This window comes from Saccopteryx leptura, chromosome 2 (genome assembly GCF_036850995.1).
Source record: "Saccopteryx leptura isolate mSacLep1 chromosome 2, mSacLep1_pri_phased_curated, whole genome shotgun sequence".
NCBI lineage: Eukaryota > Metazoa > Chordata > Mammalia > Chiroptera > Emballonuridae > Saccopteryx > Saccopteryx leptura.
In genome coordinates this window covers 112117680-112136188 of record NC_089504.1, presented here as the reverse complement: position 1 = coordinate 112136188, position 18509 = coordinate 112117680, and the positions used below count along the sequence as shown (strand labels likewise).

General features: G+C 41.6%; 1 protein-coding gene across 1 annotated transcript in view; it reads right to left on the bottom strand.

Annotated features, from left to right (window-relative positions):
* MYRFL (myelin regulatory factor like) overlaps window positions 1–11474 on the bottom strand; it is a 121364-nt gene extending 109890 nt beyond the window's left edge. Inside the window, exon 1 of the mRNA XM_066368544.1 lies at window positions 11140–11474. Within this exon, the coding sequence (XP_066224641.1) occupies window positions 11140–11185 (46 nt within the window). The 5' untranslated portion in view covers window positions 11186–11474. The remainder of the gene's footprint in view (window positions 1–11139) is intronic.
* Window positions 11475–18509: the final 7035 nt, after the last annotated feature.

The window sequence follows — 18509 nt, the reverse complement described above, 5'->3', positions numbered from 1 at the left end:
ACACACACACACACACACACACAGCCCTGGTTATTTTGACAGGAGCCATGAGTTCCACAATTAATTCTACAGATGTTCCCTTGCCACCTGTTTACAAGACACCGTGGTGGCTAGGAGCAAAGAGAAAGGAAGACTTTTGTCCAACTCCAAGCTCTGAAGCATAATAGCTGTGTTACCTTGGGCAAGGTATTCTATTTCCTCATCTCTAAAATGGTGATAGCATTATCTGCCTGTTCATTTTGTTCTGAAAATAAAGAATTAATACAACTAGAGGTCTTAGTACACTTTCTAACATCAAATCAAGCATTCATTAACTGGTAGTGATTTTCTTACTGATCATAGGCAGCTTTAGGGAGTGCCTTTAAAGAATAAACATGTTTCTTAATTACAGAATACAGTACTGACAATAATACTTCATTGGACAATAACTGTATATCAGGCCATATGCAAAGTATTTCACATACATCCTCTTAATTCTCAGTCCTCTCCTATTAAGTACATCTACTTCATTTAATACAGGGGTAGTCAACCTTTTTATACCTACCGCCCACTTTTGTATCTCTGTTAGTAGTAAAATTTTCTGACTGCCCACCGGTTCCACAGTAATGGTGATTTATAAAGTAGGGAAGTAACTTTACTTTATAAAATTTATAAAGCCGAGCTACAGCAAGTTAAAGCATATAATAATAATTACTTACCAAGTACTTTATGTCGGATTTTTGCTAAGTTTGGCAAAATAAATCTTTATAAAACAACTTACTATAGTTAAATCTATCTTTTTATTTATACTTTGGTTGCTCCGCTACCAGCCACCATGAAAGCTGGAACGCCCACCAGTGGGCGGTAGGGACCAGGTTGACTACCACTGATTTAATATCACGGATGAAGAAACAGTCTCAGAGAGGCAAGTCATTTACCAAAGCAGCATCTTAAATCCTCAGTACAGGTAGGATTTAAACCCAAGATAATCTGTGCCCTAACTACTCTTGAGAATTAATATTTTCTACTACATTTCTGAGCAATCTCAGCTGCCTAAATTCCCTTCATAGATTTTTGTTTTGCATCAGGCAGTGCTCTAACAAAGTCTGTGGTCTAACTACTACCTTAGTCATCACCACCCATGCAGGCTGGAGTCAGGAGCGCAGGTGTAAAATGCATGATTTGTAATGGTGCCCAATTTCCAGAGCTGATGAGGGTGGCCTGGGAAACAGCCTCAGTGGGAAAGACACTGTGATCAATCTCCATGATCGTTCTTATGACCTTGACTGGTGCCCGGGTGCCTGGACCTCTACTTTCACGCAGGACTAGAGCTTCCACTCCTCTGATGGACTCGTAACGTCTCCTAGTGGCTCTTAACTATTGATTCGGATTCTCAGGTCATGACCTGGCTTGAGTCACAGCCTGAACTCTCAGCAATGGACTTTGGTTTTGGATTCTCTCCTTTCTCAGTTAGCATCTCTGCCATGTTTCCTGCTGAGCACCACACCATCCCCGTTCCTTTCCTGTTAACAAAGAGAGTTTTTGTTTTGTTTTGTTTTTAGGGGAAACAGAGTTATCATACTGAGGGAAAGATTATTACAATCAGCCACAGATCCAAGAGCAATCTACGTAAAAAACATTGATAGGGAGCTAACATGGTCCCAAGTTGCAATACTAAAATATTTCTAAGAGAAGGAACCCAAACCTTTCTATAATGCAATCAAGGCCCCTGTTTTTGGTTTAAAAATCTCATTCATTTAACATGTATTCAATAATTTTTTTTTGTAACTCTGCATTCAAGACCTTAAGCCTGAATAGATGATGAGAGGGACAAGGGACCAAGTCCTCTTGTGATAGTCACTGTGTTCTGTGAGAGACAAACGTGTCACCCATCAACTGAACTTCACTGTGAGGGGTGCACAGCAAGGGTATGGATCAAGTCTTAGAGAAGCATGGAGAATTTTGCTTCTAAGTTTGCCCAGGGAAGTTTGCTAGACAAAGCAGGAAAGTGCATTCTGGGCCGAAGGCGCAGTCAGAGACCTGGTGCTGTGAAAGGGGAGGGTATATTCAAGGATCCATAAAAAGCTCAGTGTAGCTGGGTCATAGATAACAATAATAGCAATATTGATGATGATTGTAATACTAACGCTAATAAGAGAGACATAGTAATTGAAGTGCTGTTCTGAACCTTATGCAAATTGAATCATTTAACCTTCACTGTAACCTAATTAGATAGGTATCAGTATTAACCCAATTTGATAGATACAGAACCAAGGTAAAGAGAGAGTAAGTAACTTGCTCAAGATCACACAACTAGCAAGAGACAGAGTCAAGATTAGAACTCTGGCCCTGAAACATGCTGTGAACCAGTTACATCAAACTGGCTCTAACGGCCCGACCATGCAGTGAGTGGCACAGTGGATAGAGCGTCGGACTGGGACGCGGAGGACCCAGGTTTGAGACCCCAAGGTTGCCAGATTGAGCGCAGGCTCATCTGGTTTGAGCAAGGCTCACCAGCTTAAGCCCAGGGTCACTGGCTTGAGCAGGGGGTCACTCAGTCTGTTGCAGTCCCTCCTCCCCCAGTCAAGGCACGTATGAGAAAGCAATCAATGAACAACTAAGGTGCTGCAGCAAGGGATTGATGCTTCTCATCTCTCTTGCTTCCTGTCTGTCCCTCTTTGTGACTCTCTCTGTCTCTCTCTGTGACTCTCTCTGTTTCTCTCTCTCTCTCACACACACACACACACACAAAAATGGCTATAAGAGATGTGAGTATGAAGCAGTACCCAGAGATAAGAATGCCTGGAATATTATGCTAACTGGGGCCATTATGCTAAGCTCAGTCAATGGAGATCCAACAGAAATGTTTAAACAATGACATCCTAATGAGCCCATAGTAAAATGGGCGGTGGTCAGCACAAGGACAGAAGTTAGAAATTAGAAGAGGCTTCTGCAAGAGATGACCTTCCAAACAAAAGGGGGTGCAGCTGAAAGATGTTTCTGAGGTTGCAGCAACAGACTTCAGTAATGATTAGCTATAAGAGTATAGAAGGAGTTCTATGGTGACACCCCCATTTCCAGTTCTGAAGGTTTGTTGGAGAGTTTGAAGGGAACACAAAAGGAAGTGAAGATTGAAACAAAGAAGGAGAAGAATATGAATTCGTCTTTGAATGTACTGATTTGGGGAAACCAAGAGACACCCATACACATACATAGATACATTACACAGCTATAAATGCAGGTCTGGAACTTGGCAATAGAGTTTGGGATATGCTGTTCCACGGGATCAAACGAAACCGTTCAGGGTAAGCTTTGGTGCTCAAATATAAGAGTTTCCAAAATAGAACTCTTGGGTAGACAAGGAGGAAGGTGAGCTACTGAAAGAGACTGAGAGATCCCAGAGAAGCTGGATGAGACCCAGGAAAGAGGATGTCATGAAATCAAATAAGAGTTTTCCATGAGTAAGCAAGAGGGTATGGTGACAAAATCTAACAACACCAGGAGGGTGAGGGACTGAAGACCTTTCTTTTTTAAAAATTTTTTAGATTTTTATTAATTTTTAGAGAAAGGGGGGAGAGACAGAGACAGAGTAGGGGGAGGAGCAGGAAACATCAACTCCCATATGTGCCTTGACTGGGCAAGCCCAGGGTTTTGAACCAGTGACCTCAGCATTCCAGGTTGAAGCTTTACCCACTGCGCCACCACAGGTCAGGCAAGGGGCTGAAGACTTTTAATGTAATAAAGCCATTCGGAAAAATTTCAGAGGAGTAAGTTGGAGCAGAAGCCAGATTACATTGAACCAACATTCACCAGTATTGATACCAACACCTATGCAGGCATCGTCCTTAGTTCCTCAGCCTTCCTCACTCCCATCCATTTGCAAATCTTGCCTGTTCTGCTCAAAGCTCTCTACTGGTTTCTTATCACACTGGATAAAAAAATTCAAACTCTGACGTCATCTCCTACCACCTTCCCTATTGTCACTCAACACTATTTCCTGCTCCTGCCACTGCACCCTAACTCCACTCCCTCCCCGCCACGACCACTCCAAGCTCAAGAACTTCACATTGATGTTCCCTTAGCCTGGAATGCTCCTCTGATGGTGACGGATGATGACCAGTGGTAGTCAACCTGGTCCCTACCGCTCACTAGTGGGCGTTCCAGCTTTCATGGTGGGCGGTAGCAGAGCAACCAAAGTATATATAAATAAAAAGATAGATTTAACTATAGTAAGTTGTTTTATAAAGATTTATTCTGGCCCTGGCTGGTTGGCTCAGTGGTGGAGCGTTGGCCTGGTGTGGAGGAGTCCCAGGTTTGATTCCCGGCCAGGGCACACAGGAGAAGTGCCCATCTGCTTCTCCACCCCTCCCCCTCTCCTTCCTCTCTGTCTCTCTCTTCCCCTCCCGCAGCCAAGGCTCCATTGGAGCAGAGTTGGCATGGGCACTGAGGATGGCTCTGTGGCCTCTGCCTCAGGCGCTAGAGTGGCTCTGGTTGCAACAGAGCGATGTCCCAGATGGGCAGTGCATCGTCCCCTGGTGGACGTGCTGGGTGGATCCCGATCAGGCGCATGCGAGAGTCTGTCTGACTGCCTCCCTGTTTCCAACTTGAGAAAAAAAAAGATTTATTCTGCCAAACTTAGCAAAAATCCGACATAAAGTACTTGGCAAGTCATTATTATATGCTTTAACTTGCAGTAACTCTGCTTTATAAATTTTATGAAGTAAAGTTACTTCCCTACTTTATAAACCACCATTACTGTGGAACCGGTGGGTGATTAGGAAATTTTACTACTAACAGAGACACAAAGTGGGCGGTAGGTATAAAAGGGTTGACTACCCCTGGATGATGACTGATGGGTAACTGGCTCCCAGTCGTTATTCAGGCCTCTGTTCAAATGTTCCCTTCTCAGAAGCCTTTCCTAATTGCCTTAGCTTAAGTAACCCACTCTTCCCCTCTTCACCAGTTTTTTCTACCATTATCTGGTTTTATTTTCTTCATAATTAATGACTATCTAAAATTATCTTATTTGTTTGCTTCTTTGTTGTCTTCTCCTTTCAGCTAGAAAAGGAGCCACTTTGTGACAAGGACTCTGCTTGGTCACCACTGAATCCCTAGTCATTAGGGCAGCGTCTGGCTCATTTGAACTGGCCGATGGAATAAGCGAAGATAAGGAATAAATGATGACCTTGCAGCCACTTACTACCCAGATGACCCTTAATCAAGTTACTTAACCCCTGTTGGTCTCCTGCTTCTCTTGGGAGGATGAAAATCCCTCACAGGGCTGCTTTGCTGCTAAACAAAGACAATGATAATAAAAGAACAATGAGAATAATAATAGCTAACATTTATTGAGCTCTCCGTGCCAGGCAGAGCACTTTACAACCACACTGTGTGATAATGTGATTATCTCCATTTTATAAACAAGAAAAAACTAAGACCTGCAGAGGTTTGCTTATACATCATCTCAGAGGTAGTGAAAGGCAGAGTCAGGACTTACACACAGGATGACCATGCTTCTATGCCTAGCACATAGTAAATGCTCAATAAATAAAAATTGTTACTAATTAGGTTGTAGATCCAGGACTAGCAAACATTTTCTATAACAAGCCAGATAACAAATATTTCAGATTTTGAGAGTCATATGGTCTTGATTGCCACCACTCAACTCTGCCATCATAGCATCAAAGCAGCCATAGATAATCTGTAAATAAATGAGTGTATTACAATAAAACTTTCTTTACAAAATCAGGCTGCAGGCCCTGGCCGGTTGGCTCAGCAGTAGAGTATCAGCCCGGCATATGGAAGTCCCAGGTTTCATTCCAGGCCAGGGCACACAGAAGAAGCGCCCATCTGCTTCTCCACCCTACCCCCTCTCCTTTCTCTCTATCTCTCTCTTCCCCTCCCGCAGCAGAGGCTCCATTGGAGCAAAGTTGGCCCGGGCACTGGGGATGACTCCATGGCCTCTGCCTCAGGCGCTAGAGTGGCTCTGGTTGCAGCAGAGCACTGCCCCAGAGGAGCTGAGCATCCTCCCCTGGAGGGCATGCCAGGTGGATCCCGGTTGGGTGCATGCAGATGTCTGTCTGTCTGCTGCTCCCTGCTTCTCATTTCGGAAAAAAATAATAATAATAAATAAATAAATAAATAAATCAGGCTGCAGGCCAGATTTCACTTTGGCTTGCAGATTCTTGTTGTAGATGAATAAATAATGATATGAAGAGACATTCATTCTATAGTCCATGAAAAAGTTTACTATTAAAGTATAGTATACTCTCATTTTACACGCGCACACACACACACACAATCGACACCAAACTGCAAACACCTGTTATCACTTGATGGTGAGATTACAGTGAAAACTATCTTCTTTTCTTTAGTGGGAGAGAGAGGAATAGACAGAGACAGACAGACAGGAAGGGAGAGAGATAAGAAGCATCAATTCTTCATTGTAGCACCTTAGTTGTTCACTGATTGCTTTTTCATACGTGCCTTGACTGGGGGGCTCCAGCCAAGCCAGTGACCCCTTGCTCAGGCCAGCAACCTTGGGTCATGTCTACGATCCTGCACTCAAGCTGGTGAGCCCGAGCTCAAGCCACTGACCTCAGGGTTTCCAACCTGGGACCTCAGCATCCCAGACTGAAGCTCTATCCACTGTGCCAACGCCTTGTCAGCCGAAAACTATCTTCTTGTTTTAAGAAGATAGCTCTCGATATTTCCAAAATTGTCCATATATTGAAAGTTTTCCTCCCAAGACTTTATGAAGTCTTCCAGAAACCTAGCTTTAACTCAAAAATTGAAAAGATGACAACTTCAATAACCTCAAAGAAGGTAGTAGAACCTCCTCTCAGGAGGGTCTGCCTGGGTGATTTTGTTCCAGGATTGCCTAGAGATAGTGATAACCCTGGTGGGTCTCAAATGCAGAGTATTTGCAGGTGATGGAGGTTAGCTTTGACCTACTTTATGGCACATTTTAAATTCTAATTAAATCGCCTTCGTCATGGGGATCCCAGCATGAGAGAACAGGGGTTGCATCTCCGCAGTCCCTTGTGGTAGACACTACATGCCATGGCAACATAGTTTCTAACCCCTTGCCAACTCCAGATAGACCTGTTCAGATAATCCTAAACCGCTTGCATGATCTGACAGGTTCTTCTTGGGCTCAGTATGCCACGGTATGTTCTTGTCCTCGGTCTCCTGGAGAAGGCCATGCTGTCTCCACACAGAAGCAGAGGCAGCCTCACTAATAAACAAGAAGCTCCTGCCCCTGTGAGGTCCTTTCAGAGATGGTAGGATGCAACATGACGTCTACAATTCCACCAGCAGGTTACGTTCAGCATGACATATGAAGATAATGGGCACTAATAGGATAGACACTGGCATGATCAACCTCAGGGCCCAAGAGTTACCTAGACAGTACTGTCCATTTCTTGTGTTTGTCTCTTTAAGTCATCTGGCTAAGTGTCTTCTGGCTTTGTCTTGGCCAATTTGGGCCCATACATAATGTTAAATAAACTATTATTTATTAAAAAATATAAAAATAAATTCCACCATCAGAGATCAACCAAACCTTAAAGAAGGAAACCTTTCTCTAGTCACGTGATCGAAACAACTTTGTATTCGACAAAATCATGTGAATACAAGATTGCATAGAGATGTAAGGTGGGGGGTGATTTACTATGGGTACCTTCTGTGCAAGCTCAGGTTTTCCTGGGACAGAAGGAAGACAGTGTAAAGGTGCTGGTTGTCTCAGAGAGTGAGCAAGAGCTAGTCCCAAAGGGAAGGAAAGACACAGACATAAAAGAGACTGGTCTAAGGCCGAAGATTGCTTGCCATGGCCATGCTGAGCCCATTTCCCTGTGCAGAGCCTCTGATTCCTCTCATGGGAATTCAGAAACATCAACCAATCAGGGTGGGTTTCACTCTCAGAAAATTCACATACAGGGCCCACTTAGGACATGTGCTATTTTATCTCTGGTAATAATGGATTCTGAGACTTTCCACCAACTGGCAAAACTTTGTCTCAACTGCCTTTTTCTGTTCTATTCACTGGACCTTCCTGCTACTGCACAAGTTTTTCTTCTTCCTACATGTGCACTTGATGCATTTTCTGAAGCTAGAGTTCAAGTTTATAACTGTTGGTTGCACAGAGTAGTCTCTTGCACAGTTCTTTCATTCATTTATTCTAGTATTATTGAGTGTCTACTATACACAGTCACCACATAGACACTTTCCCAAGCTACGTCTCTCTTCTACTTAACAATTCTGCTTCCCTTTCCTGGAAGACTTTCTAGATCCATCCCACCCAGGCTGGCATGCCAGTCAGTGCTTTTCTGTTCCAGAGACTTCAGCATTTCCCCAGTTTTCTACACACTGGCCCCTCCATGGTACTCCTGTACAGCTCGTGGGCAATGGATGTTTTGCCTACCCTGCATCCCTACCACCCTTTTTAAATAATAGCTACCTAGAAATTTAAATTTTAAGCAGAGAGACAGGCACCCAATGTTTGAAGCTTGTTCGACAGCAGTTTCCTGAATGGGCTTTCTTCCTCTTTAGATCTCCAGAGCTGCTGGACTATTCCTGTCCGTCCACAGCTTCTGGGCCTAGGAGCTCCTCACCCCACCCCAACCTCAACAGGTGAGCGGCAGTTTCAGTCGGCCCAATTCCCCCTGTGCTTTCCCTTGTGATCTGCTCTTAGCAGGTGGTTTTTCCCCATTCTGCTCAGTCGGGGCAGGAATCTCCTTTTTTGCTTTCAGGGTCAGTCAAAAGCATTTGAGAACCTACTTCAGGAGATGACAAAGAGAGTAAGCTAGCAGCTTTTCACCAATTCAGAAAATCTCCTCTTTCAAGATTAAATATAATGAATAACAGAAGATTCTTCTCAAATCAGTTTTTAAACTAGTCTATAAAGCTTGGGAATAAAAGATGAGTCCTCTGATACCAAAGTAGTCCAAAAGAAATACCCATAAGTAAGCAAATTAAGAATGTAAGCTCATACTTAAAGCTTCAAAATAAATACTAAGATCTCAATGGCTTTGACACTTAAGACCACTGAGTTCAAAATGATATTGTCAATTCTGATACTAAACAAAAGTATTCATAAGAAAAAAAAATATTATTTAGGGCTTATAATGAAGAGTAAGAGAAAATGAAGAAAAACAGCTTTCAAGTGGGTAACAAATTGCCAAAATTTTACTCAATTTTCAGATCTTGATTCTTTACACAAGAGTGCATTTAATTAGAAGCTGACATATCAATAGGAGCATGATGTGCAAACTGGCCCTCCTCATCAAAATATCATATCTAGTTTTGCTGTCCTTGTTCTAAGAAATATTTGGAAAAGGAAATCATTATAATCTAAGGAAAAAAGCTTCAAAGAGGTGATTGCTGGACTTGGCATACAGTAGGTGATCAATATCTGCTGATTAGTATAGGTAATAAAAAAATTGACAACTAGTTGTGTGATTTTCAGATGGTTGGGGTATCATATAAGCTAGTGCCTCCATTTTTATCCCTAAATCTACCATTTTTCCCACCTATTCATTTAAAGATAATATAAGAAAAACACCGAGAATTTTATTCTTTTTCCATGGAGGAATGACCCCCTTTCCCCCATGAAAAAGGCTTCATGGAACAAGACTTTGCTTTGGGCTAAGAAAGATACTATTATAATCAGGCTACACAGGGAACTTTTGGAAATTATATCCCCAGAAACTTCTGCAAATGGTACAAACGAGGACAGTATAAGATCCTAGGTATAAAAGGACTTGCATAAAAAGGAAGGTAGACCAGATGAATTTTTCAGGTCTTCCTCAGATCAGAAAATAAACCAAGTAGACTTTTTTATAATTATAAAATGAAATTTTATAAATATAAAATTTTGGAGCTTGCTCTCTAGTGCTGCAATAAAAATTACATGAGCTATAAAATCGGACAATAATAATCCAGCAACATTAGTGTGCCTACTGTGTGCCAAGCATGACGCAGGTAGACACACTGACTTGGATACTGTCATAGATAGAACACTTGCTGGGATGGATCACAGGGCTGAGATAATACAATAATCGCTGGGTCTTATATTTCTTCTTGCCACTCTGGTGAAATCCAAGCCACTACCAAGAAACTGTTGTATTGTGTCGATTCCTTCTGATAATGGCCTCGAATCTCACTATTTCTTTGGTATGACTACTCTGTTGTTCATCAGTGTCTGGCCTTGGGTCAATTCCGTTCAACCGTGAAACATCTCACACTTGTCAGACACTTTACTAATCACAAGGAACTCCAAAAGCACTCTCCCAATATGCTGCGAACTGCCCTCTGGATTCAGTGAGTGAGCCGGTGTGCCCTCAGTACTTCTCCCACTTCCTCCTGAGAAAGACCTTGAAATGTGTAAGAGATGTGGCCACAATCCCCTTCACAGGAAGTCTAAGCATGGCTGACTGATAAGAAACAAAAGCCACACTGACGTGGAGTCACCCAATGGCACACCTGAAAGGTGCCACAAAATGACAAGTCCTTGCTGCCATTTTCAACAGACCCACCATTAGAGTATCAACCCAACTAACTGTGAGAAGCTCGCCTGCCTTTTTAGGGTTTTAGAAGGAATAAAATCTGTCTAGCCACATCTTACAGTATGCCTCTTTCTTGGGGAAAAAAGATTTTTAAATTCAAAACCAAGCCATTATTCAGTTAGATATTTTTAAATTGCTGTGAAAAACAAAGATAGGAAGAGGTGTTCCTCTGCTCTTTTAAGCTGTGTTACATATAATTATACTAAGAGAAAAACTGTCTTAAGTAAATGCTTACATTTTTCTATGCTATAGTCAATCAGTTTAGAGATAAGACAACTCTGTCATTTTTGAAGGAACTCACAGGAATAGTTCTAGCATAGGACAGGGACAAATACTAGTAAAAGATATGCTGACCCTTGATTTTTTTAACCACCCTATAAAATGGAGATCCTGTATTTTTTAAAATCATTACTTATTCCATTGATATCTTTGCTACAAGTGCAGCAAATAAACTTCCACTTCAATTTTAAGACAGTTAATACCATAGCATTTCTTCCAAGGCCAAGTTAAAGTGGACTGCGAAAGAGTGAGTCAGTGACAGTGTGCAGTGCCAAGGCTCAGGAGCAGAAATCGGGGTTGGAAACCTGCCGCTTACCTTCGAAAAACTGCTGCACGGCCTCGTTCTCGCCCACCACGTCCATGGCGCCGCGACCCCAGCAGTGTCCTCGCGGAGCCCGTTATCAGACTGCAGGGAGTCCGCACTGTCCCCGCGACTTGAAGCCTACGAGTGCTCTTGAAAAATCTTCATTTTCTTTTTGTTGAAGTGAAGTGTATCTTCAGCCATCGAATTGTGCAGAGAAAGTTAATTAGGTTCTCAGAACGATGATAAAACCAGAAGGATATACAATCATGCAGGAAAAAAAAAATTTCATGAAGAGGGAAGTGGTAGCAAATCCTTCTGTGTGACTGTAGGGAAGTGTCTCTACTCTGCCTTTCGTCTTTGTATTTAAGGACCTTTGTACTTAGTGACACATGTAATTACATAAAGGGGCAATAAATACATAGTCTTATCGCCTATTTGTCCTTTTACAACAACATATTTATATCTTTCCCTCTATCAACAAGATCGATTTAGTCACAACCAACCAAAGATACAGGCTTGGTTTATTTTCCTCCTAGAGAAAGGGGCAAATCAATATAATCACTTTAAAAGATACCTAGAACAACAGATAATTTAAATTAGCCTGTGATAATGAAAAATTAGGATTTGTTTACTCTTTTTTTTTTAAGACTATTCATTTTATAGAGGAGAGAAAGAGAGAGAGATAAGCGGGGAAGGAGCAGGAAGCATCGACTCCCGGAACATGTGCCTTGACAAGACTAGCCCAGGATTTTGAACTGGTGACCTCAGCATTCCAGGTCGATGCTTTATCCACTGTGCCACCACAGGTCAAGCAAAAAGTTAGAATTTGTTAAATACTTCAAATTTACTCACAGTAAAAACTTATAGTCCTTGATACACTTTGTCCTTTGTAGTTTATTTTCTCTGAACAGTATAAACCCTGAAGTGAAAGGAGTTCCCCTAACGAGCAGTAAAACTGCATTTCTGATTTAATAATTCTTACAGCTGACTTTGTGTCCCTACCACCTTGTTTCACTCCCAGATAGACTGCTCACAAAGTACTAGGGGATATTTCAAAATGATAAGAAAAAGAAGCATTTGATTTTTTTTTTTTTTTTACAGAGACAGAGAGAGAGAGTCAGAGAGAGGGATAGATAGGGACAGACAGACAGGAACGAAGAGATGAGAAGCATCAATCATTAGTTTTTCGTTGCACATTGCAACACCTGAGTTGTTCATTGATTGCTTTCTCATATGTGCCTTGACCGTGGGCCTTCAGCAGACCGAGTAACCCCTTGCTGGAGCCAGCACCCTTGGGTTCAAGCTGGTGAGCTTTTGCTCAAACCAGATGAGCCCACGTTCAATCTGACGACCTCGGGGTCTTGAACCTGGGTCTTCCGCATCCCAGTCCAATGCTCTATCCACTGCGCCACTGCCTGGTCAGGCGATTTTTTTTTTTTTATTAAACAAGAACATCAGAAAAGCAAATGACAAAAAAAGTTGGATTATGCAAATGAGATGCAAAACCAAGTTTTATTTCATTGGTGAAAATGCACTGTACAAAAGGCTGAAAGTACTGGAGTGTCTGCATGTTTTTTGATCCCTTAATTTTTGTGAGCAGTGTTTAAAGTCATATTCCAAAAATGTTTACTTTTCACTGCTTAGCTATTAATTTATTTAATGATAACCTAAAAAAATACAATTAGAAAATTAAATCAGTTCTTTCAGCACCTTTCTTTTCTTTTTTTTCCAACTTTTTATTTTGAAAACTATTTTAACCTATAGAAAACTAAACGGATAGTACATGAAATACCTATATACTTTCATCTAGACTTACTAATTACTAATATCTTCCCACTTTTGTTCTTCCTGTCTTGATATAGAAATATACTTTTTTGCCTAAACCTTGAAAATAAATTGCTGACCTCTTGACATTTTACTCAGAAATAATTCTGTATATGTCTCCTCACAAATAAGAACATGCTCCCACATATTATTACTATTATACCCAAGACATGCAACATTAATTTAATACTAACAGCTCATATATAATTTCCACCACTGTCCCTAAGTTATCTTTTATGATTTTTAGTTTTCTGATCAAGGGTCCAATGAATGGCCATGTATTTTGTTTTGTTTTGTTTTTAAATGAGAGGAGGGGAGATAGTGAGACAGACTCCTGCACGCACTCCCACCAGGATCCACCAGGCTACCCTCCTCTTGGGCCAGTGTTCCAATCAACCAAGCTATTTTTAGCACCTGAATCTGATGTGCTCAAACCAACCAAGCTCTCCTCAGTGCCCGGGGTCCAAACTCAAATCAATAGAGTCACTGATTCGGAGGGGAAGAGGAAGAGAGGGGGAGAGGGAGGGGAGGAAAGCAGATGGTTGCTTCTCATGTGTGCCCTTATTGGGAATCAAACCCAGGATGTGCATATGCAAGGCCGACACTTGATCCACTGGGCGAACCAGCCAGCACCATCATGTACTTTTAAAAAGATAGAACACTACTTGTCATTTTGGTTGGTTGGTTAGCTTTTTAGAATAACACTGGCATTTTTCGACAGTCCAAGCCCATCAGCTTATAGAATGATCCATATTCTAAATTTGATTGTTTTATTATTGTTAGAATTCATATAGGTAATTTAAAGAAATAAGAAATAAAGAAAAAAATTTTAAAAGTATACTTCTTAATAAATATTTTTTAGAACTTCACACATATAAACAGTTTCTTGAAAACAATCTTATCTTGGGTGTGAGGTGAAGAAAGAGGTTTAGAATTTGATTTTTAAGGTCACATTGAACCCCAGATCTTTAAGGACAAATCATCAAGTTACTTAAAGAAATACATTTTCTACTTTCTTCAATTCAACTTGAACTAAACTCTCTGCTGGGTGCAGGAAATAAAAAGATGAGCAAAGAATGGTCCCTGCCCACCATAGGCTCAAATCTAGGACATGAGAAAAACACAAGTAACTATAGCTCACGGCAGACTCTGACCAGGGCTGAGGAGAGCATCCCAAGAGAGCAGAAGAAGGGAAGATTAATCTGGGAAGATCTGGAGAGGTGTCACAGGGAACCGGAAATAGAGGAGACAAACAATGGCCAGGTCTTTACAAACCTGAGCAACGACTTGGAGGAGAGCACAGTACAGAGTCTGGTTTTATGGTGTTCTTGGTACAATGAGAGAAAAGATGGGCTGAAGAAGGATTTGGGTAGGTATTGAAGGTTACGCTAAATCTGAATTTGATTCTATGCATATTCATTATAAGTACATCTATTGATGATTTCTATTTGGGTAGTTATAGTGCATGATAGAACTAAATCTAACACAGAAAGATAGCTGTGGACCCTGGCCAGGTAGCTAGCTCAGTTGGTTCAATCCCCAGTCAGGACACATATAAAGTCAACCAATGACAGCATAAATCGATGCTGCTTGCTCTCTCTCTCTCTCTCTCTCTCTCTCTCTCCTTCTTTCTCTAAAAATCAATAAATTAAAAAAATAATGCTTGTTCAGAAAGATACTGGTGTTCAATTGTGTTGGTTAGGGCAATAAAGCTACTGCAAGAATCCAGGTAAGTAGTAATAAAACCTGAAGATGACATAGATTCTATATTATAGAACCAGGAAGGATTGGTTAATGATTGGATATGGGGATCCAGGAGGAAGTCAAATGTGATTTTTAAAAGGATTTATAAGCCTTTTCCTGCAGTATGAATAAATAAGCCTAAAACATGTAGCCTATGGCTAAATCCAGACTCAGAAGCTCCCAGCCACGTTTTCTGGAGTTTGGTGGAATTAAGTCATCATGCTGCATCTTCTGCCAAATGACAGTTTCAGATCCCACTCAACAGTTCACCCAGACACTTCATATTCTCAGTAGCAGTGATGAGTGCTAAGAAACATCATACAGAAAGAAATTAGATTCCAGTAAATGAGCTGAGAAGCAAAGGTTAGAATTGGGATCCCGAGCTCAAATAGCTAAAAGGAAAGGCAGATAAGTGAGCAAAATGGATCAAAATAAGAGAAAACCAACAGTGCAAGCATATTGATAACTGACAACTGACCCTTAGTCTTGCTGTCAGGGAGACAGTCAGGGGTGGTGGGGCACAGAGCTAACCAGAGAGTACTGCCCTGATGAAGGGTGGAGTTGCCCAGCAGAGGCAGTCACTCAACTTCCTTCAAAAAAATGTGAGCTCAGGCCTTGGCCAGATAGCTCAGTTGGTAAGAGCCTTGACCTGATAGACCAAGGTTGCAGGTTTGATCCCCAGTCAGGGCACATGTAAGAAATTAACCAATGGATGCATAAATAAGTAAAACAACAAATTGATGTTTCTCCCCCCCCCCGCCTTTATCTCTCTAAAATCAATTTTAAAAAAGAAAGAAAATAATATGGGCTTAGTGTTGTCAAAATGGCCAATTTTTAAAGAGAAGCTGGAAATGCAATTTTTCATTTTAATTTTTTTAAATGTTGCAGCTAATTTGTTTAAAGGCACAACAACAACAAAAACAAAACAAAACAAAAATAAACCAAACCCTTTTCAAAGACAAAGAGCACACGTGTGAAAACAAAACTCAGCCTGCAGGCTTTCAAGTTATGACATCTGGGTTGGAGGCTGGATTATAATAACCAACAGGGTTAGGGGAAAGTAAAACGACTTTACGGGAAAGTAGTTGGGAGGTGGGCAAAACAAACCTGTATTAATGAATCTGGAACACACAGCGAGAACCACCCAGCCGGTGGCATCTGGGATCTAAGTGGAGGTTCCTCCCTCTCGGAGAATAACAAACACTGCCCTTATGTCCTAGATGATGGTCTATATCTCGGAAATTTTCTAATTCTACTGGACATCCCTACTTTACACAGATGCAGTGGCAATCCATTCTCTTGAATAGTTGACTATCTAATGTACATTCTTAACTATCAAATGTAGCTGTGGTCTGGATCTGCTTTGGTACTGATGTTTCTGAGAGGACTCCAGTAGATTAATGGATAAATGCTGAGCTGATATGGTTAAAACTGGAGACATGATTGAAGCTGGGGATGTCCCTGAGCCTACAGCTCCAGGATTCTAGTATTCATACCGCAGTTTGTATGTGAACTTGTATTTCCTTGAGACCTGCCCTTAGGAAGGGTTTCTATTCTCCTCTATATTTCATCAAATTTGCTCCTCTTCTGTGCTATTGTTAAATTCTTTTTATTTTTTTAGTTTAAAAAAGATTCATGCATTGTTTTCAAAGCTGACTTTTATTACTTCACTGTTAACAACTACCACTATGAAAACTTGATGAGATTTCCTGTTGAGTTTGGATTTTTTTCCCCCAAGTGTAATGGGAAGCCACAAGAAAACTTTCAGCTGGCAAGTACATTAGTTGCTGTATGTTTTTAAAGAGATCACTTTGGCTACTGTGTCAGTGATTATGGAAGGACGGGGTGGAAGCAAGGACAGGTAAGAGATTCCTGCAGGAGTCCAGGAGAATGAAGGTGCCCGCCTGGGCCGAGTTGTGGGGAGGGACGTGGACTGGTTTAGATACGTTCTGCAGTAAGTTTATGGGACTTGCTGATGCGCTGGGTTGGGGGTGGTGGTGACAGAAAAGAAGAAACCAAGAATAAACCCTAGATTGTTGCTTAAGCAACTGGGCAAGTGTTCAACCATATTAAGTTTGAGGTGCCTGTTAGAAATCCATGGAAGGCAAATGGATACATGAGTCTGGAGCTAGGGAAGGGACAATATCAGGGTTGGAGAGGTAGAGTTATGAGCAATGAACAAATAGTTTTTAAAGCCAGGGACCTAGATGAGAGGATCTAAAAAATGTTCAAATAAAGAGAAGGCGGCAGCCCAGGACAAAATTCTGAGTATTTAAAAACTGAGCAAGAGACAGCTAGACTTGTGACCAGAGCTGTCACAGAACACTCTAAATTCCCAACCATAACTTACCAAGACCTACATGCTCTGACTCCTGCCTGCCTCTCCAGTTTTCTCTTACCACCAACTTTACATTAGGTCTTTTTGCCATTTTTCAAATATGCCAAGTTCATTTCTTCCTTGGTGCTTTATATCTGCTCTCCTCCCCTCGTAAGGCTGCGTCTGATCAGAGTCCAGTTTAAAAAATGTCACCTAAATGTGTCATTTCTGGGCCACCCAATCCGAAGTAGTCATTCATTCACTCCCTCTCTAACCTGTTCCTTCAATTAAGTATCCATAGAGCACTTCCCCATTAACATCTGTCTCTTTGTCCACATCCCACAGACTGAGCGCTCCGTGAGAGCGGATCCCGGCTGCCCTGCTCACTGCTCGTCTCCCCAGGAATGAATGAGGAAGAATTCTCTGTTTCTAGACGTTGTACACAAAAATTACAGGAGTTACTGGGTCTTTATTTGTCTACAAATCAAAAAACAGGAAATTTAGTTGTCTGTTGAGATGGTAATTGCACCGTACATACCATGGGGGGAAAATGAACAATTTTCTAGCATAAAAGTCAAATGCAAATTCATACTGCTTTGAACATTTGTTATTTTAAACACTGTTTCTTATACAAAAAAAAATATTTACTTAGAAAAAAACACAACAAAAAAAGACCTTTAAAAATAAGTTTCTGAATAAACGCAGACCTACTTGCGACTCTAGAAGCACAAAACGAAACACACAGGATTAACGTGGTGGCGGTCATAAATGTCTGTGTGGCTGTGCATGGTCTTTCTTTCTTTCTTTTAAAGATTTACATGTTGATTTTACAGAGAGAGAGGTGGGAGCAAGAATTATCAACTCATAGTTGCTTCAGTTTAGTTGTTCATTGCTTGCTGTTGCTTGTCGTATGTGCCTTGACCAGGCAAGCCCAGGGTTTCAAACAGGTGACTTCAGCATTCCAGGTCGACGTTCTGTCCAGTGCACCACCACAGGTCAGGCAGGTGCAAGTTCTTTAAAGGACTGAGATCCACGTTCAGAAACCAAGTTCTTTGTTCTTTCAGTGTAGATGCTTAGTCAACAGCTGTGGGTTGTCTGAGAGCTGGGGTAGAGCACAGGAACACCTGGTTTGGCCTTTGCCAGGAGGCCAGAGAGACAACGTGACCTGCCTCACCTCCCAGCTTGGGGGCAGCCAGGTCTGGAGAAATGTAGGTCTCCTGAGTGACCCCTAATCCAGCTTCTCTCCGTGAGACCAGACTCTCTCCTCACCTCTAAAATATTTATCGGAACTTATCAAAGTCTTTTTCTCCTTTTTAGAATTGGTAACCTGGGTAATTAACTTGTCTGGAAATACCATGCTGACCCTAGATTCGTCAACATTCTCCTTCTCCCTTCTCCTTTGCCTTGCCATTGCTGCTCCTCCCTGCGGGCAGCCCTGCTCTCAGCCCTTTCCTCTCCCTGTCAGTCACTCAGGGCTCAGGGCTCTACACTCTGACTC